We start from the raw sequence: 22,379 nt of genomic DNA, 5'->3' as shown, positions 1-22,379 counted from the left end.
CTTTTATTTAGCATGACCAGTCTCAGAAATAACATAAATGGGGGAAAAATAAAACAGGTTTCATCTGGGATTCCATTTCACAGAACTTAATTAGAATGATTGGCATCTCGTGATTTTGATTTCTTCCTAAGCAAAAAAATTCTAAATCGAATTTCATTTTTTGAGATCAAAAGAGGATTAGCTCCCACAATTTCATAAATAATGAACCCAGGTCTCAGCCTTCACTAAGCTACAAGTGATAGTCTTTGGGATCTGATTTTTCCCTACTTTTCTGATCTGCTTCTTTTTCTTATTTTTAGGTACAAGTAGCCCCTGTGCTTCATGCGAATTGGAATTGTTTTTATTCCTGGTGTTAGATTTGAAGTAGTAACAAAAAAAAAAAAAGAAAAAACCTATAAAAAGGAAACATTTTTCCTGCTATTAGCTACTTTTTAATAAGTATTTTTAAGGCATTGCATTAAATGCTTTACAATTCAACTTTTTTCTTATCCTTATGAAAATTTTTAAACATGTAAAAAGTAGAAAAAGTAGAATTATGAATATATTTTACCTATTACTAAGCTTCAATAATTACCAACTCATATTGGTATAATCCCCTGAATTATTTTGAGAGAAAGTTGTAGAAAATATGACTTTTTATTTTTCTGACTCGGGACTACACATTACATTCCGTTTGTCCTATTTCCTTATCTCCTTTAATCTAGAATGATTCCTTAGTTTTTATGGTTTTCATGACATTGACATATTTTGAGAGGATATCTCTTAATTTTAATTTGCCTAGTTGTTTCTTCACGGTTAACTTCAACTAATTCCTTTTTGACGGAAATACTACAGAAGTGATGTTGTGTACTTCCCAGTGTTTTCCATCGGGAGGCCCATGGTGTCACGTTGTCCCACAATTTGGTGATGCTAATTTTGATCACTTGATTAAGGTGATATTTACCAAATTTTTCCACTATAAAGGTATCTTTTCCCCTCTTTTTAATAATTAAATAATCTGGGAAGAGATAAATATCCTATTCCCCAACAAACTTTCAACTAATAGTTTAAGCATCCACAGATGATTCTTCCCTGAATAGACTATTATTATGATGATTACAAAATAGTGATTTCCTGACTTTATCATTCCTTCTATAATTATTAGTCATACTCTAAAGAAGAGCTTTTCTTTTATCCCATTTTTAATTATATAATTTATGTATTTTTGATAATCAAAGTGAACTCAGATTTTTTTAATTGAATGTGTTATACTTTATTACTGTCATTATTCATTTTAATATTCAAATTATCCAGGTTTTGTTTGTGTCTTTTCACATGCTACCATTCATTCTAGGTTTTGTTTGTTTGTTTGTTTTCTGTTTGGTGTTATGTTTATATTTAATACTTCTTACTTTCTTTGAGCCCCATGAAATGTTTCAGACTCACCTTATACTTTCCCTGCTTCAGCCTTGGAATCAGCCATTTCTCTAAAACATTCTAGGTTCTTTCGTGGAAAAGGGCATCCGGAAGACAAAATCTGAGTACTGAATGTGTATTTTGCTATTAGGGTATCATTACATCTAAGCTCTTTTAATGGACAGAGAAGAAATAAAACTTTTTAGAAAATCATAAGTTTATATCTCATGCCTCTAATTACTAGTCACCATCGTAAGATACTTCCTCTCCTTCCTCCAAACCACGTTTTAATCTCACCTTTCATTCACAGTGACAATCCTGGTTCCCAATGACATCCATGTTTCTACTCATTTGCTCAACCCTATAGCACACACCAAATGGTTTCAGAATTGTCATGCCTGTATCACAACCAGCAATAAACCTGTTAAGCGAAGTTCAAGGCTTCTTTACAGTTTTACCTGTACAATATACTCAGGGGGTACATAAGTACTACATCCCTCCCATATTATTTTGAAGCAATCCAATGCATCAGATTTTTTTAGCTCTTAATATTGCAATATGGCATGACCATAATGCCATTATTACACATAAAAATTGAATATTAGTGGATCAACAAGTATCCAGTGTTTTTTCAGGACTCAAATTGGCTCAAAAGTATCACAAATGGGTTTGGTGGTTGTTGTAATTGTTGCTTTGTTTTGTTTTATAATTTGTTTGTTTGAACCAAGATCAAAATAAAGTCTATACATTGTAACTGGCTGATCCTTCTCAAAGTCTCTTCTGATTATATGTTTTCCTGCCATATTTTATTTGTTTCTTGCAATTTTATATAGATGAAATCAGATCGTTTGTCTTGTAGAGCTTCCCACGCTTCGGATTTTGCTGATTGCATTTTTATAGTATAAATTACCATGTTTCTCTGTCCTCTTTGTTGCTGTAAACTGGTAGTTGAATCCAGAGGTTTGGTTAGATTCTGATTCATTTGAGGGAGTTTTGTTTTGGGAGTAAATAGAGGTTTGCAAGACTACTTTGTAGTCATACTTTATTCTTTTATCAGAAGGCATGAAACATCTGACTGTCTCTTTGTGATTGTAGCAGCTACTGATACTCAATGCCTACATCCATTAGTTCATTAGGTTTGCAAAATAATCTTTTTTTTAATTAGGCGATTATAGACACACATGTATACATGCATTCACATAGACACATTTCTGTAAACAGATATATCTCAAGCCAACTCTAATCTTTCCCTTAACCCCTCTTTGTTACATTATTACTTGTTCTTTTACCTCACTTGTTTTCAAAGTTCTCTTTTTATGTGTGTGAAAATAAGATTTGTATAATACAAAGTAGTGACCCAAATATACAGTAACAACTTTCCCAGGGGAACATAATTATTTTAGAGGAGAAATGAGGAGAGTAAAATAGCATGTATAAAACAATAAGGAGGTCACAGAAAAGATGTATCTGAGCTCAGTATAAATTTAAACCTAAATTCTGCCCAGAGAACACTCATATCACTAAGATGACATTCTAGAACTATGAAACTTTTAAAGCTTGAAAAACTAAAACATGGCCCTAGTTTTAAAGTTTTCTGGATGATAAGGATAAAAATATGTCAAGATTCACTCATGTGTGTTTAAAAACATGGGATTTGAGTAGGAAAATAATTTGAGGTTTTTGTTTTGTTTCCTTTCATGAAGCATGTATTTCATCTTAAGCTGGTTCACCAACGCCATTACATCTCAGGGTCAGGCTGGGCAATTTCATGCCATTTGACCTAACAACTTGGAGACTTCTGAGTAATAGTGACTCCTAGTATGGGTGTTCTAATGTCTGTCACAACATGAAAGGTATTCATTTAACAGAGACAAAACAAAATCAGATAAACAAAAGACATGTGTATCTAAATGACTGCAAGGGTTGGAATGAGTGGTTTATTCTTATTCAATTAAAGATAAAAATTATTTACACCAAATAAAATTAGAAACCTGCTATGTTTCTTCTCAGTCCATGGTGTGAGGTTGGGAAGAGGGTCCTTTTTAAAAAGACATGGCTTCATCGAGATATAATCCACATAGTATACAATTCACTCACAGTATATGACTCAATGTTTTCTAGTATATTCATAGAGTTATGCCACCATCACTTCAATCTAATTTTATAACATTTTATCTCCCCAAAAGAAACCTCATACCCATTGGCTGCCACTTCCCAATCTCTGTGCCCACTATCCCCAGCCCTAAGCAACCAGTTTACCTTTGTTTCCACAGATTTGCCACTTAATGGGCAATTACCTTTTAATTGCCATTCATGGCCTGTCACACTTAAATTCTTCCTTTTTTTAACATTATCATAAAAAGAAAAATTGAAGAAAGGCCAAAAAAATATGAATGAGTATCACAAAAATTGTAACAGGATAACCAAAAGAGATGTTGTTGAATCCAATACCATCTGATGATTTAAATAAATAATCTTCAAGCATCAAGCTATGGGAAGAACACACTTAAGAGAATCAAGCACTAATAATTTTCAATATAAACTTGAAGCAGGCTTAAGTTGCAGAAACTTGTGATGCTCTTAAAAACAGTGATATTTGCAACCAGGAATATTTGCAAATTCAATTTCTGACTTCTCTGCTCACCAATTTTGTGGCTCTGGGGCAAATAATAGAAGATTTATACACTTCAGATTCCTCTTCTGTAATATGGGAATAATGATGGTATTAACTTCATGAAGTTAGCATGGAGATTAATTCATGCAGAGCTTTTGGAACCAAATGTGGCACATAAGTGCCCAATAAATGTTATTGTTTTATCATCTTTATTAGTTAGAACTCAACATTTTAGGTCAAATTCCAAAATGGAATTTTTAGATATGCCAACTTGCCCCATGCCACATTTGATGGGTATTTTCAAAGTCTCTATTTAAAGATGTTTTCTGCTATGAAAGCAATGGATCTAGATCTAAGATACCGTCATGTAGACAGACAAAGAATATCACTGATCAAGTATAATTAAGAATAGAGCTGTAAATCAGTCATCGGTTGCTTCAGAACCATGTGTTCTATAAATAGTACAATTGCTAATTTATTATTCTCACCTAGCACTCATGTAACAGATTTTCCTTTTCTATATTAAAAGAAAAAAATTACAGCAGCAAAAAAGCTTATATAATGGTATTACACATGTCTAATAAAAATAAAGAATACTGTTAAAGCATTATAAACCACATATAATCTCTTATAGTTTAAATGTTTAGCTAAGATCCTAAACATATGACTTTTAAGTCTGTGAATGTGAACTGAAATTGTGACTTGTTTTTTTTTGTCCACAAATGTAAGGAAATGTAACCACCAATAGTTTCATTACCTTATCTTTAATTCCAATCTGAAATGGCTTTTGCTAATAAGACTGACACATTAGATATGTTTATTCTTAAAGTATTGTTGTGTATTTTCTGTTCTTTTGAAAAGTGTGGTGCTTAGTAGTATTATGTCCCAATCAGATGATTCATGATACACAACATTTTCATACTTGGGAAATGTTAACACATTATAGTCCTTGCTTTGAAACATAAAAGAATTAATCACAGATAACACATTTTCATATTCCTTTGACCCTTGAGACCATTTAAATGATGTGGCTTGCATGCAGCCCCATTTTGGGCCCTCGTAGCCCTCTACATTGTCCCTCTATGTCTGCATTTTCACCCCAGGCTTTACTCCTCTTGGCATTGTTTTGTATTTGCATGAAAATTTGTAATTTTTTTTTTTTGCATGACAAGTCATTGGTGATGTTGAAGTTAAATGTCCAACATACCTTGCAATATCACATGCCATTAATTCTTACATGATTTTTTTCTTTTATTTTCAGTTACTGAAGTTTAAATATGCTTGAAATGTAAAAGTGGCATGAAACTGGAGTGATGCAAGAATATTTAGTATTCTTTTAAGGACTGTCATTTTTAACTGGGAAAATTTGGGGGCAGTTCTCAACCTTGTTTTTGGACACCAACCCTAAATTACAAATGATGATAAAACCATATTGAGCATAGGTGCTGTCAGCAGAGTAATAAATTCTGAAGTGATACCTTTTTTTCCCCTCTGAGAATGTAATTTTAGTACTTGAATGTAAAGTATATGTCCTCTAATTTCAGAAATTATTAATTATTTGATTCACTATTTTTCATAAAACATTCTTAATGGGCATACAATTGAGCTCTATTACTTTGCTGAAAGTTTCTACTACCTAAAAAAGTAATGAGTTACTTACTGAGTGACAGCACCAACATTTTAGTACTTTAATGTTTCCTAAATGAACATGGTTACGAAAATGGATATTTGATATGGGAATGTATGAGTATACACAGAAGATAAGTTATTTATACCATTTTGTCTAGCTTCAAATTCATAAGGGTACAGGACTAATTCCCACCAATGGGACAAAAGTGCACATCCAAGCAAGTTTCCTTTCCTTCTAAGTAGTCACCTTGCTGCTCTACATTTATTCCTAACAGCTGCCATTGCCAAAAATGTTTTTGAATACCTGTTTTCAAATTACCTTCAGAGTCTTTGGCACCTTCATTTCAATAGCTGTGTGTTAACAAATCTTGATCCTTGGAGAGTGATTTTAATTTTTTCAGCAGCTAAAAGACCCTCAGAGCCAAATCAGCCAAACAAGGATAGTAGTCAATCTGGTAAAACATATTTTTTAATGATATATGAATATGAAATTAGTAAAACCTGCATGACCAATAGCTTATAAAATGACTGTCAATGCATTTCCCAAAGAGAAACCCCACAAAGCATTTGCATAAGAACAGCAGCAGTGGAATTAATGGAATTTTCTTAAGGAATCTTCTAGGCAAGCACATGATATCCACTTGAATGAATAAATTCTAATACCTGTATCATATGATGTATCTATGTGTTATTTTTAATTCAGCCTCATTTAAGCTAATGGAATAGTTAAAAATTTTAAAGACAGTCATTCTTACTTTTTTTTACCTGATCAGGATCTAGTTGAGTCACTGCCATTTTTCCTATGATATGTTAATATCAAGTTAATACCCCTTTAGCAGCAATTTTAACAGATTTTGGTTGATTGCCTCCTGGCTGTCACCAACTAGCTCTGTGATATCAGTACAGGACGCAACTCTGTGCCTCTGCCTCCCTGTCTACAAAATGAGGACATGGGTCTAAATTATTGTTAAAAATCTCTTTTGAATAAAAATGTTATATTCTAATGATTATATATTCATGTATAAGGCTATAATTATCATATATCCTTAATCTACATACTTCTTTGTGCAGTTTTAATTAAAACTAAGAGAAGCAACTCAAATTCAAATTATTTTAAAAGACATCAAGACACTGAGAAGAAAACCAGTTTTTCCAATAAAGTATTTTCTACGTGATGGTGATAAGAAGACATTTGTATAGCACTTTATATTTATATTGTCCTTTGTGGGTCTCACAACCTAAGAGCTGCTATCATTGTCCTCATTTTGCAGATGAAGATATTGAGGTTCAGAGAGATTCAATTACCTCTCTAAGGTGATGAACTAGCAAGATGTAGAGCCAGCACAAAAAAATTCTGGGTCTTCTCCTTCTAATTTAAGACTTTCCCTCCATCACCATTTATCTGTAACCAGTCTTTTACATAGGAGACAATTTTTCCAAGGTGCCACTATTCAGAATTTATACTCCTTGAAAATAAAATTGACCTTTAGAACTCTCTGGCACCACTTTAGAATTATTCACTTGCGTCACTACAGCTCTCTGTGCTTTTACAAACTAGTTGTTTTGTCAGCATGAGTGTGACAACAATTAGACGTCCCCTGTTTTTGCCCCATGCCTTTTCTCCTTCACAGTCATTCAATGACAAGCGTAAAAAGAGCTTCATCTTTTCACGAAAATTCCCATTCTACAAGAACAAGGAGCAGAGTGAGCAGGAAACCAGTGATCCTGAACGTAAGTAGATTCTCAAAGATAATGTCACATGCAACATAAGAGAAATAAATTCACAGGCAACACGCAGGATGTAGGCTCTCCCACGCCACACACCTAGGCAAACAACACAGCAGGCAGGCAGGGCAGGTCTACTACTGTGACCAGTGTTTGACTACAGTCTGGATCCCTCCTTTCACATGACTCTTCTTTGCAGAAGGCATTGGACAGAAACTTGCCGAAACTGGGACTTGCACCCAACCGACATTTCTCTTTGACCAGGAATGGGTCTGGTTTGCCTTTTCTATCATGCAACTCTCTAAGTCTTGAGACAAATTCTTTTCTGAGAAGAAATATTGGATTCCATTGACACATATGTTTTTTGGAATGTTAGGAACAATTAAATTATCTTTATCAATTACTAACACATTTGCTCACTCTTTCCCTCCTGCAAAACACTAAACACTTGCTGGGCACTGAGCTTGTAATGGTGGATATCATTTAGAATTTGCTATGAAATTTGGAGAGGTTTATTCCTTAAGTGGGGCATTTTTGTGGCAACATGATCAACCATGGGCCAAAAATGGGCATTTGCTGAATTTTTTTCTCTCTTACAATCTTTTGTTTAAACCTTGAGTTGCTCTGCAAATCAGAAATTTCCTTCTTGAATCTCAGCTCAAGGAGTTTGGGGTGAAAGTTGGTTTAAAAGAAGAGAGAATGGGATCCAGATTGTTAAGGCAGCACGGTCTGTCATGGTAGTATTCATTTCAACTCCACTGACTTCTTCCTTCCTCTTCCGTGGCTGTTCTTCCTCTCTCATTGCTCTCTCTGGGGACTTCCATGCAGGACATCCCCGGATTAGGTGACGACGGTTATGGAACAAAGACTCTGAGTAAGTTTCCAGGAATGGTCACTGTAACTTTTCTTTTCTTTTCCTTTCCTTTTGAGTTTGGCTTTTGTTCCTTTTCCTGAGGGCCTTTCACTCCTAGCATGCACAAGATACGAGTTTTATTTGTTACCTAGCTGTGAATGCTCCTACAAAGTAACTTTCGATCGTTTTGTTCTGCATGTCAGCATTTAAAAGCAAAGTGTATCAGGCACTCTAACTTCTGTTGCAGTTAACACCATCCCTTTCTGACCAAGTGATATTATCAACATGGTCCTGATGCCCACCATAGCATCACTTGCTCTGCGCTTAATACCTCCCAGAGAGCAAGAAACCATGTTGAAAGAAAGGGTGAGCTAAGTGTTCTAGAACAACAAAATAGAAATGTACTTTATGTTCTTCCTTCTGTCTTTTCACATGGAAATATTTAATGACCTTGTCAAATCTCATAATTGGGTTGTACTTTGCTGTTAGTAAAGGAGCTGTTTTGTAGTCGAAAGGAACATGCATTCTCTAAAAGCAAATTTTAAGCTACTTGATCTTCCATGAGTATTTATTTGTTATTAACTTTGATTTTTTTCTGACTTGCGGTGATCCTGCTTGAAATGTTTATATGATAAAGTTTGGATATGTAATAATATGCCTTTCTATCAGTGATTTATCAGCTATATTACAAAATCAGGTCTTCACTTTATAGCATAGAGTGAAAAACAAAATATATTAAACCTTTACATTTTCTAGTTGTTCATGTATTTAGTCTGTGTCTGATTTCACTAAGCAATTAAAAAAATAATTATCCTGTCTCTTAATATACTACACTATGACTTTTCCTCTTTAATAACTAACCCCATTGCGTAGGCACCAATGAAATGAGAACAGAGTTTTGTGTCTTTTGCAACTGTATCACATGTTTAAGTTTTTTGTTTTGTTTTGTTGTTTTAAATTAACAGCTATGGGCAATATTTTTAGAAGCTGTTTATTTGTATAAAACAAAACTACATTGAACTGGACTTTGTTTTCAAGGGCTCTTTCTATAACCCTGAGTATTGATACCCCCTCATAATTCAAATTGTTCATTTGGAGAGTTTTTAAAAGATATTTATATTTTTAAAAATCTGATCAAGAGTACTGATCTTAAAGATGAAAACTTTATTTTTGAGTCACTATATGGAATATGACAGAAAATTTTTCTTGAATTTAGTGGCTGAAGTTTAAATATTGATTTCAGCATTATCTGGACAGCATCAAGCACCACCAGAGAGAATTTGTAAATTTTCAATTTGAGAGGGAAAAGAAACATCTTAATATATTGTTAATAATAAACATCACTAAAAAGTAGTGGCTTTTGGAGTGTCAAAAATATGATACCCTTTCAATCCAGAATATGCAAATGTCTGTTTGCTCTTTAAAAATTGAATAAATTTTAAAAGTAAAGCTTGGCAACAACAACCAAAACCCCAGTCATCCCCAATTCAAGGCACTTAAGATAATAATCTACATGAAATACACTATTATTGGTTATGTGCCTTGACTTTCATTTTTGTAACCGAAAACAGATTTGCACAGGTTCATCCACACTTCTTTCCCTATTGCCTCTTTGCACTTGCAAAACGTGTGCCCAAATTAGTAATGCAATTCTGATCATAGACCAACACAAAGAAATGATTTGTGCAAATTTAACCCATGCTTTGGTTTTCATTCGTTTCATACTCTAAAACTACTCTATCCAATTGGCAACAATATATGATGTCAAAGCACTTTTTTATTGTTAGAGAATAATTTTATATATTATTTTTGTCTTTCTAAAAATGCATAACTATTGTCACTTTTTAAAAAACTGAAGTTATTTATAGTGAGCTTCAGAAATCGAATAGTCACATGTTCTTCATTTAATTAAAGTAATATACAAATAAGTTGATAGACTGATGAGTGTGTCATCTATAACTTAACAAGCAGTATGGATGAAAGAAAATGATTCTGGAAATAAGAGCTCAAATTCTGGCACATAAGCAACACATCCCTGTTAAGTTAGGTGAACTATGTATGAAAAAATAATTTGGAGTATTGCTAGGCAAGCAAGTCATTCAGCATGAATTAAAAAAAAAAAAAATACTTCATGCCAGAACTTGTACTGTGTATCAGGCCATTTATCTCCTGCCTGTTCCATGCCTCCAGAATTCAATAGCTATCCAAGCAAGAATCCTAAAATAAAAACAAGGAACTATTGAGCTGATTCATAAAATATTATTCAGTGACTCACATCTTCCTCAAAGATTTCAACTCACTCACTGAAGCAGAAAAGATCTTCAAGAATTCCTTTTCATCCTGAGAATGTGTTTAGGAACTATTTAAATAGAAATAAAATTCAAGGGATTCCAGGGATCAATTAGCAATTTGAATTGCAGCATTCCAGCAAAATGCTTAAAGGCTAAAATTGAGAAATAAAAAACTCTGCAAGAAAACAGTGCCCACACACCAGAAGCGCCTGAATTTATAGTCAAGAAAACATTCCGTCAAGACATACTATTCACTGTCACATAAATCTTGAAAGTCAGAGGTATATTAATGGGTCATAGTATTTTTCTAATCGCCTAAGTTGACATTATGCATTTTTTGTAATTAAAGATACTTTCTTCATTTGCTAAAAAGAAGAAACAGCAATCAAGCAGCGGGTTCCTGTAAAATGGAGATAAAGTTTTCATCTTCTTTATCTTATCTGAGTTTTCTTAATGCAGCCTCCTCTGCGGCTTTTACTTGCCTTTCGCTCACATTTCTAGTAGCCTTGCATGAGTGTATTCCTTTCAGTTCTGGCTGCTCTTCAATGCTTGGTATCTCTTTAATTTGCTGTGCTGTTCTTGCAGAACATGTTTCTTCTAATGCCAGCGATAGCGAAAGTAGCTACCGTAAGTTACTGCTTTGGTTTGCGGTCCTTTTCTTTGCAATTGCCCCATTGCCTGTGGTGGTCATTTCAGATTTCTGTTGTTGTTTTTCAATTGCTACCTTTTATCATCTGTATTCAAAGCAAATGGCTTGAAATGAAATCACTGGATGTGGAAAGATAAAAAAGACACTAGAGCCATCAGTGGACCCTTATGTGATTTGTGCAAGCAGTAGTGGTCTTGCTAATAAACAATTACAACCCCAGTTGGTTGTGACTCAGTGATTCAATTGTCACAGAGAAGGTGTGTAAAAAGTTCAACGTGGTGGATTTTTACATTGTAACCCCCAAAATAATTGAAACTCTCAGCAGGAGGGTGGAAAAATCATCATGGTATTGTTTTCCTTCTTATTTTGCCATTTCCTTTCTGTTCTTGGCTCCCCTTCATAGGAAAAACATTTATAAATTAAGTGTTCCTTTAAAATCAGGTGTGAATCTTTTACATCACTTTCTCTTTGATTAATCATTTAAGGTAGAATACTATAACATTTCTGACTTTACTTTTTTGATAATTGGGGAACTGATGGAAGAGTTTCATCCTCTAATGTTGAAGGAACTTAATTTTTTTAATGTGACCAAGTCTTCTTAGATCAGAAAACTTAGCTGAAAAGGTAGGTAACTATTTAAAAGTTATTTCTGGTCTTTGTTTGGTCACCTCAAGCCATTTGCTTAGTGTATGAAAATATCCACCAAACACCAATCATATCCTTTTGATCAGTCCTCATGGTTTCTTACCACCTACTTACTTACTGGTTTTTGGTGACTGACATAGGTACATATTTTTACTGGGATTCTTACAATTTCTGTAAGATTAATTTATATTCCTTAGTGAAATGGGTTACCCAAAAAGCAGGCCTAATACATGTGACCCACAGATACTAAGGCAGAAATTGGTATTGTCTTTTGTTTGAATGAGTATTGTATTAATTGAAAACTAGAATTGTTTGAGGTTTTCCCCCCGATTATAGCATGGTACTTTACAAAACTATGCCTTTTTGAGGTGGAAGGCCAAATAGTGGTACAACACTTAATTTGGATTTTGAGAGAGGCTTTGGAAAATCAGAGGGGCGGCAAGTAGGAGAGGAAGCACAAAAAAGGAAAGATGGCAGATGGAGGTAGGCTTGGAGGAGGAAGATGATGTAGACAAAGGAATAAAATGAAAAAAAATTGTGATGAGATATGCTTGATTAATCAAACATTATTAGACTGATATAAGAACCACCTAATTTTCTTACTGATGAAAGTCTTATTGATAGAAGAAATTCCATCAATTCTTGCTGATGGAAGAATTCAAAAGGTTCTTGTTGTCAACACGGTAACATGACAACATTTTTACATTCTTTATACTTTTATAATTTTATTATTATCCTAATTTCAGAAAAAAATTGCCTCCCCCCTTTTTCATTTTATTTTAAACCAAGAAACTAGGCCAAGAAGAATTGACCAAAGCTTCTGTTAATAACACCTAAGCTGCCCTCAATTTAGTATGTAGAAAAATATAACTTATTTTCTGGGGTTCCAGGAAGACCAATGACACTAGTTTCCTTGATATTAAGTTTTCAATTTTCAAGTGTTGTGCTTCCACCCAGTTGACACAGGTACAGCAAGAGAAAGCATCATGCTTTATCTTTCAATTCTTTTAATGGAAAATATATACTATACAAGAACTACCTTTTCTTATAAATATCACATTTTTATAGAATATTTTAAAGGCTTCTCTTCTCTGTTTCAGAGGTGGGAATATTTTTCCCAGAATTATTAAGTTATAAAAACTGGCCCAAGACTTTCAACTCTTTGACAGATTTTTGGAGTGATGTTCCAAGATGACATCACTAATTATTTTTACTCTCAAATACTAGTTGCACATAAATGTTTATCGAATGAATAAAGGAAACACTTGTAGACATCTCAAATTATCTATGAGAAAAGAGAAGAGTTGGAACTGGATTCTATGACATTAGTAAGGCAAATATGGAATCTAATCATCTCTATTGTCTTGAGTTTCATCCAAGGTTATAGAAGGTCGGCCACTCAGTTTGGTTTCTTTACAAATGAACAAAAGTAAGAAGAGTCTTTATCACAGCTCAGAGGAGAAAAATGACATTTATTCCTCCAGAATGGAAATATGAAGAATTCCAGAGGAATGTTTATTTATTCATTTGGTACCTACTATACATGAGGTCCCCTGGATACCATTAGACCCATTGTGAATATCAACTAACTCTAGATCTAAGCACACATAATAGTGGGAGACATATATAAATAAATTTAAAAGTGCACAAAATGTGACAGGTACTAAGATAGATGTCTGGTTCAAGAATAGTGGGAGCGTAAGAGGTAGTTTCAGAGAGGAAGCAGCTTTGAGCTGAGCTTTGGAAAGTTGAGGAACTTACTAGCTAGACAAGATAAGGAAGGAGCTTCTCAGAAAGAGCATTGCCACGACAAAAGACACAGAGGTTTGGAACAAATATATTTTCCAGAAGGTACCAACTCTGAAGTCAAAATAGGTTACATTTTTCTAGTGAATTCCTGGCTTTTGCTGTAATTATGACTAAAAATAGTATAAACAAATACAAAAAAAAAAACCCTCTTTTCACCAATATCCAGGTGTTGTATTTCACTGTTATACTTTACTATTCCATATCCACTCTGGGGACAAAATGGCTAAATAATAATAATAATAATTCAGAGTTTGAAACAAAGATCTAGGCCATTGTGTTTCACAATCCGGAGTCCCCATTCACACTGTATCCTGGAGTTACACCTTATTGTGGCAACCTTACTTGAAAGTCTTATATGTTTCCTGAGGTATGCCACACACACACAGATACACACAAACATCAATTTCTAGTAAATAGTTCAGATCTTTCTGCATCATCTCAAGCATTATAAAATAGGTTTTCCAACTGCATTTAACACCAGCTAAAATTGCAGTTGATAAAATGTACATTGTCTAATTGTGCAAAACACCACCTCAAAACTATGTTAATTGTGGACTAATTCTAGGTTTCTGACAATAAAGTAGTAAAATTCAGCCTTGTATTTTTGGCTGTTCTGTATCACACCTTACAATTGCCCTTGTATTAGGAGGTGGTAAATACTAGGCAAGTATAATGAGGACTATGTAAGCTTCTAAAACTGAAGACATGCCTTCCTCAAAGCTCAGTAAAGCTCTTTACATCATCATGAATGTGTGCAAGCTGATAATTATCCTTCCAACCCATTAGTGCTCATCAGTTAAGTAGGATTTTCAAAACAAGGATCTTGAAGAACTGATCTGAGTGAAACTAAGGTGTTGAGATTAGGAGACCCAAAACTTCTCCACTGAAGTCAGTGAAAATGGTACATATTCTTCACCTTACTCTATTGTTCTCAACTATTGCCCTTAGATGTCTTTACTCCTTTAGTCTTTTTAAAGCAGTTTTTCATTACATCTATTATCTCATTTAATTTCTGCGACAAAACTATTAGACATGTTTTACATTAATACCCCCTTTCCATATGAGGAAGCTGAAGCTCCAAGAGGCTGCCTACCTTATTAAAGTAGTAGCACTGCAAATCCAACCAAGACCTCTTAATTCTGAATCCCATTCATTTTCCACTCTTCCCTGTAGTTTGTAATCCAAGCCTCTTGACATTTTACGTAGTAACTTTTAACCATTTCATACTACCTGTAAAGTTAATGCAAACAGCAATATTTATATAACATTATGCACCAAGTCTGATTTTAAGGACTGTATGTATATTAAGTTCATCTTCTGAACATCCTATGGAGACAATTTGCCATTAATTTACTGTATGACCTTAAAGAAATTACTCAAAGTCTTTGAGACTCAGTTCTCTCCTATGTAAAATGAGTAGCTTGAATTAGAACAGAAATGGCAAATAAATTTTAATCAAGGTTGAAACTCTAACCAATTGGCAATAGCTGCCTGAAGGGTTGTAATGAAAAGTATTCTAAGGCCATGTTGAGGCTCAGCAGTAGTCCCGGCAATGATCAGTTTGTGATGGCTGTCAAGGTCACAGAGAGTAACGGTGTGTGGAACGCACTTGCCATCTATGAAGCACATGAACCCTAAGCCCTTTCTTAGCACTAACATTCTATGGCTCTAAGAACCTAATTCGTTCTTAAAAATCATCATATGCAGGCATTAAAAACTAAATTTCGAGCATTAAATGTACTGCCACTGGTCTCTCTCCATCATCTCTCTTTTCTAGTTTCCAGGAATTCCTAAAGAACAGCAATTTGCTTTTGTCTAGCATGAAGGCATACTAGGGTCTCTCATTGTGACTGGCTTCCAGTTTAAACACATAGTGTTTTGTGGAGACTGTGACAAAACCCTCTGCCAAGTCTCTGGCAGCTGCAGACATCCACACACAGCTCTGTGCTGCTCTCCCACTTTCAGCCATGCAGTTGCCAGAACAAAACCAAGAAATAGTTTGTACCTTTTTTCAGCTGTTATTTCGAAGTGCCAACCCCTCCTGAGTAGAAAATAGAAAAACTCTTAAGGATGACTGTTTTATGGGGATGACACAGCAGCAATAAAAAGAAAGAAAGAGAGAGACAGAGAGAGAGAGAGAGAGAACTTGTGTTTAGAGGCAGAGCACCTGATGGCCTCTTAATAACCCTGACCTGGTTTCAGCCCCTATCTCTCATTTCAATTTTTTGTTCATTTGTAAGCTTTACCTCAACACCCACCCACCCTGCCCCACAGAGAATTCTGCTTCTCTCACTGTTTCAAGACAGTGCAATATACTCCACAAGAATTGAAAAAGGTGTGATATTAAATCTTGACTCCACTATTTACTAGCTGAGGAATCAAGGCTCATTAACATCTCTGAGCCTCAGCTTCATCTGTAAAATGGGGATCATCAGAGTACCTACCTCAAGCAATGTCTGTGAAAAATAAAAGCCAGTGAGTGTGAAAGACCCTCAAGGCCTGCAAATTGCCATAAAGACAGGATTTTTCTCTCCTTCATCACAGTGGCTTTTTCTCTTCTCCTTTGTCTCTTCCCCATTACCCATAGGGCTTTTCATTCTTGGACATGGAAGGAAAAATTAGTTTAAGATGCTGAATTCACAGCAATTATGTCATACCCACCTCCACGGGTTTCCCCACAGGCTTCCTGGGTATAACACAGTACCTGATTGCCACAAGGTCTTGAGAATTGGGGTGGCCCAGACATAAGGGATGCTGCCATTGCTGTCTACCAACACTACTGCTCTGAACCAGAACCAGTGCCTTTCATTAGAGAAGTAAACCAAGAAGCGATGGATAGACAGAGAACTCTTGAACAAAATTAATCAAAGCTATGCTTTGTCCTAGTTTCCTGAATCACAATCATATATGCTGACATCAAATATCTTATTAAAGATTTGCCTTTAGAACGTTCCATCAGAATGATTTGCAAAGCCATTGGGAAGAGATTTTTATGGGAACATGGTGTGCTCTATTTATTTAGAGAAAACCATGCTTTCCAAAATTAAATGACCATATTAACAGAAACACAAAGTAGAACCTACCTTTGGCCTAATTGCTCATCCTGTTTCCCACGACTTAAATCAGAATGCAAATTTGTTGACATCTTTATGTTAAGCACTCAATGGGGCACTGGAGACATGGTGATGAATGAAACTCAGTCTTTACCTTTATGAAGCTCCCAGCCTAATCATGAAGTCCAAGAGTTACCTGACATTTAAAGCTTTTGTTATCCCATGGTCAGGATTCTTCCCTTGCACATTAATTGTTGAAGATGTCCCCATAAAGTTATAGTCTAAAATTGCAATATTAGTCTACCATGCTTCTATCATTAAAACTATACTTTTTCCCCAAGAATTTATACACTTCTTTAATTGACCCACAGCATTTTCCTGGTGAAATAATACTAAAATAAAACCTTGAATGCTTATACCCTCTACATAGCTCAGGCTTTAAATAACTGGGGGTTAGTAATCAATCACCTTCACGTTTTTTGGCCTAGGCTCTGTACATTTCAGTAGTTTATTCAAAGGGAATCATTCTTTTCTTGAGTACAGAAAATAATGAATCTGACTCCTCACTGACCAAACCCCTGACCAATATGGGAGAGTCCCCTGAACACTTCTGGGGTGGCCATGCGTAGATACCACTTAGGAGGAGCATCAAGGTCCATTCTCTGTACCCTTAGGAAGTAGCTTGCCGTGGTGGCGCCATTCTGAGCCCAAGCCCTCCTTGAGGCTGAGGTAAGATAAGACTTCAGCCTGGGGCCATTTCTCACACTTGAAAAAGTAAGACACTCCTACCCCCATCCCATTCCATCTACCCAGCCTCCAAGGAAGTCATCTGACTTCACAGCTATACCCACATATTGCTTAATTTTCCCAAATCAGTCATTATCAAAACAGTCGATGATATTAACTCTTCTTACGAAATTACCTCTCCTTTCCCTGGTGCTGTGGCTATTGAAGGAAGAGAACCTGGCAATGATAAACTATGAATGTGCTTCAGGGGTGGGCGGTGAGGATATACAGCAAAGGTGAATTGCCCTTTGGTTTCAGAAGTTACCTCATATTCCACTCCTGCTCCACTATCTCTTCTAGTAGACAGAAAGTCCTTTTCAACAGCCCTAACCTATTGCCGCTCCAAAGGTTAGTCAATGCAAATAAAAATGCAGACACTTCCGGGTTTGCAGCTGAAATTGAGCTAATCCTCTGACCAATTAATTCATCAATTGTATAAAATAGATGATTGAAAAAATAAATACCAAAAACCAATTTACTTTCTATGGTTATTTGTTGACTTGAGGTCCACCCTGAATCAGAAGTCTTGTAGCAAATGACATTGGAGGGACCGACATTTTACTAGTGTGTCTTCCTTAGTTCTCTATCTGAAGTGTCAAGGCATGGTTTAGCAGCAATTATAACCAATGATGTAGGATACTCCTCAATTTTTTATCTACATTAATTGACCCACAGCATTTTCCTGATGGATTAATATTAGAGTAAAACCCTGAGTGTCCTGATGAAGTTTTTATATCATAAATTAAATAAGCATATACTTGCTTTTGAACAGTGTGCTTCTTGGGGAAATAAAATAGAAGATGAAATAAAAGGTACAGCAATTCTGATTATGTAGCAGCCAACTATTGAACTGGACCCTTTCCTTGAACTAAATGGCTTCCTTTTAAGTAGTAATGCTTGGTGTAGAGGCCATGACATTCCATTCTCAATGCCAGACAGAAATCAGTCTCACAGGTCATTGCCCTGCAGCAAATAGCTAGCTACCAGTTATTACTTAGAGTTATGACTGTGAAAATCTGATACTAAAATAGTGCTGAAGAGTTTTGCAAGGATGAAGGGAATTTTGAATGGCTCAAGGAGAAAGAGCAAGGAGAATTAACCCTGAGCTGTGTCTGTTTCCTGTGTTTCAGAGCAGGGCTTGTCTCTGTAATGTATGACTGATTGTTAGTTCACTGTGGTTTTCTTTTCTTCTCTTCTCAGGAGGACAAGAAGACCTCATTCTTTCCTATGAGCCCGTTACAAGGCAGGAAAGTAAGTTTCCCAGCACGCTTTCATTCCTGATTTCTGGGACATAAATAGGTGACATCATTGAAGGAGGGAAAGAGTGAAGGACTAAGGAGAATAAACTCTGCTTAATACTCTGTTGTCTTGAGACCGTACCCTTCTCTCTCTCTCTCTCTCTCTCTGTTTCTCTCTGTCTGTCTGTCTGTCTGTCTGTCTGTCTGTCTGTCTCTCTCACCCTATCACCAAACAAACAACTTCCCTGCTGAGTATGGGCAGTAATAGCTCCTAAGAGAAGGATGCAGCCCTCCAGATGAGTGGTCCTCAACGGGAAGGAGCACATTCAAATTACCTAAAGAGCACTAGCTATGAGACTGGTGAATAAAGCCTCTGGAGAGACTGATGTCAGCTCAGTATTGAGAAGGCCTTTCTGGCAGATCTGCCTAAGACACAGGCTATCTGTAAGCTGCTGCTTTTTCCTGGAGGCATTCATACAGAGGCTAATTGCTATTGACAAGGATATTGCAGAGAGAATTCAAGCATCAGATGGGGAGTTGTACCCCATGAACTTTCAGGTTCCTTCTAATCCCAGACACAAGGAAATCTAGACACCATATCAAAGTATAGAGAGTATTTTGATCTGGGGAAAAGAAATCATGAAAACATAAGATGTTATTACTACTAACAATTACTTTTTATAGTCATGTCTAAACAATAGCCGAACAGCTGATTTGGATTCTTTCTTCTCCCACTCAGTTGACTAAATTCAGTTGTTTTGACATTATGTAGGCAGAGCCAGAGAGTAAGCAAAACTCCTCCAAATGTTTCTTTTCATCAACAGATACTGCAGTTGCCTTTCCCTGCTAGTAGATTCCAGAAAGTAGGCACTGCCAACCTCCTGAGTGTTAAACATCAATTTCCCTGTGCAAGGCTGTATGAGTAATTTATCCAGTGAAGTAATGCCCTTAGCAGCTCTTACTGTCTGGCAGTTAAGAATCACCCTTGCAGGACAGTTTTGCAGTTGTTTCCAAGTCTTTCTCTTTATCTCCATCTTCCTTTCCCATTCTGCAGTAAACTATACCCGGCCGGTGATTATCCTGGGGCCCATGAAGGATCGGATCAATGACGACTTGATATCTGAATTCCCTGATAAATTTGGCTCCTGTGTGCCTCGTAAGTGTCATTTTTCTTTCCTCTAGGGGGAAAAAAAAAAGAGCTTGGATTATTTATGAGATAGTAAATGTAATTCCTTTCCTCCAGTAGTCTCTCCAGTAATTCAAATACCAACCATTTCCGATTAGCTGAGTGCCTTATTTAATTTCTTTGCCTAACACTTTTCATTTATGCTGCTGTGTGTCATTCTGTATTTAATAAAAATAATAATGTTTTCTCCAAACTGATTGTAGCCCCTTAAAAGGCAGGATGAATCTTTGTGGCCCCCCAACCATTTAAAACAGCATAGGATTTATGATAGGCATCAGTATGTTTTTATAGATTGATTGAAATGCCACTGAAACATTATTTTTTATAGGATGGAAGAGATCGGAAACAAAGCCATATATTAAAATCCTCTCAGGATGACTTAGGGCCGTATGTCAATCCCAAAACCCAACAGGCTTTCCCATGTTGACAGTCCCAGGTTTAGGGAGGATGAAGACAAGAAGATATATAACACTTCAATTTGACCTCTAGGCCATTACAGACTTTAAACTACTTTCTTCTCATTACAGATAATCATCAGGCTTCCTGGGCCCTCTGATTGTAGCCTTATTAGATTCTAACTGCTCTGCCTTCCCTCCTCCCAACCCCCTACCATACTTTCTCCACTCATTCATCCCATCTATACCCTGACTCTGTCACACAGAAATGTATGCAGACCTTCTATGTATGTAGATAGGTCCATCAGGAAATTTTAATTTATTAGATAATGGAGCTCTTACATCTGATACCAACAGATATTTCTCTTCCATTCTACGTATTTTAACACTTATGCTTTCAAGTGTCTCTAATATTCCAGTACTGCAAATTTTGCATGAGATACATAAGAATAGCAGGAATTGTATGTGTCCAGTACATGGCCAAAAGACTAGGATGATTGCTGTATCTCATGAAACAATTCCCAGCAAGGGCTCTGGGAAGAGATCCTGCCATAGAACATATCCTGAGAAAGTCTTCAGATAGGAAGGAGCAAATGAAACTCCAGGTCATTTACAGCAGCTTCCAGCTTGCTCTTCCACTTTTGAGAGAAAGAAAACAGAAAGTACTTAAGCATTCTTTCCACTTTTCCTTTCACCTTGTATATTCCTTCTCTTTTTTTAAATTAATAGAACCATTTTATGATAGTCAATATGTGTTCATTGTACAAAACTTGGAAAATGCTAAAAAGGAAGTTAAACAAGAAAATTAAAAGTACACAAAATCCCACACAATACCCAGAGATAACATCCTTGTTAATATTTGTGTACATTTCCATCTATTCTTTCTTTATATGCATGCATTTTTCCCTGTGATTGAGTATTTTTTGCTTATTTAAAATTTTATGTAACTATTTCAAATGCATACTATATCACAACTAATCATTCTTTATGAACATTTTGGTTTTTTCCTATTTTTCACTATTATGAATTATAATGAAAATACCATTGTAATTGTGTTATAATTATTACTTATAAAATAATATAATGAATATCTTTAAGGATAAATCTGTATCTGAAGTTTTGATCATTTTTATAAACATATTTCTAGGAGAAAAACAAGTGAGTCGAAGATTTAAAATATTTTAACAGCTTTTATTCATTTTGCTGGGTTGCTTTCCCCTTCTTTTCTTACCGAAAAATGTAGGTCAAATGGTTAGACTTGCTGATTTTTAGTCCTATGTTAACTGCAATTATCTTATTTTACATATGTTGAGGTCTTAATTTTATGTTCCTTTATAGAATATTAAGTTTTTGTTCTGGCAGGTGATAATTTACTGACACATCAGCTTCTTCCATTTGTGATATGGTTTTCACTTTGTGAAGATGGGTGTAGAGTAAGTCTAGAGTAACCTTTTAAAATGTGGCCTTTCTGGGATCTCCATGGGTTCTGACTGAACTCCGGTGTCTTCTAGCAGTGAGTGATGTCTAAACTGTCCATTTGGAAATGGCCTCTAGGCAGAGAGGTGGGGTGAATGCTCTCTCATATGTTTCTCTTTTCTCAAAGATTACAGCCCTGTACTTCCTGTTGTATGATGACTGAAAACAGTTATTTCATGTATTTTGTCCAGTTTTTTAGTTGCTCATGGTGGGAGGGTAAGAGTAGTACCTGTTACTATGTCATAGTTCTTCATACTGCATATTTCTACATATCAATGTTGAGGATGTGGTGGAGAATATAGGTGTAAAGCAAGTTTATGGTATAAATGCACCTTAATTTTATTATTTTTTGTTTTCTAAAGACACTACGAGGCCAAAGCGAGACTACGAGGTGGATGGCAGAGACTATCACTTTGTCATTTCCAGAGAACAAATGGAGAAAGATATTCAAGAGCACAAGTTTATAGAAGCCGGCCAGTACAATGACAATTTATATGGAACCAGTGTGCAGTCTGTGAGATTTGTAGCAGAAAGAGTATGTTCACCAATCTTCTTACACCTCCCCTGAAGAAGGTTTCTAGGTTGCAAACTGCATTTTTTTGGTCATTACTCTTTCTTGATTGCAATTGTAAATT

At 35.6% G+C, this 22,379-nt stretch overlaps 1 protein-coding gene across 50 annotated transcripts in view; it reads left to right on the top strand.

Annotated features, from left to right (window-relative positions):
* Nucleotides 1-22,379, top strand: part of DLG2 (discs large MAGUK scaffold protein 2) — a 2,233,585-nt gene that overhangs the window by 2,197,181 nt on the left and 14,025 nt on the right. For 18 of the 50 annotated variants that reach the window (XM_065528807.2, XM_065528813.2, XM_074014936.1 and 15 more), the window contains 5 exons: nt 7,270-7,369; nt 11,093-11,134; nt 18,650-18,700; nt 19,742-19,843; nt 22,107-22,279. In XM_065528807.2, coding sequence (XP_065384879.1) covers nt 7,270-7,369; nt 11,093-11,134; nt 18,650-18,700; nt 19,742-19,843; nt 22,107-22,279 — 468 coding nt within the window. Of the gene's footprint in view, nt 1-7,269; nt 7,370-8,191; nt 8,238-11,092; nt 11,135-18,649; nt 18,701-19,741; nt 19,844-22,106; nt 22,280-22,379 lie in introns of all 50 variants that reach the window. The other 32 variants (XM_065528811.2, XM_074014941.1, XM_074014951.1 and 29 more) reach the window with 4 other exon arrangements.

The sequence above is a fragment of the Macaca fascicularis genome, chromosome 14 (genome assembly GCF_037993035.2).
Source record: "Macaca fascicularis isolate 582-1 chromosome 14, T2T-MFA8v1.1".
Taxonomy (NCBI): Eukaryota; Metazoa; Chordata; class Mammalia; order Primates; family Cercopithecidae; genus Macaca; species Macaca fascicularis.
Note: the sequence above shows the minus strand (reverse complement) of the source record. Positions and strands in the feature narration are given on the sequence as shown.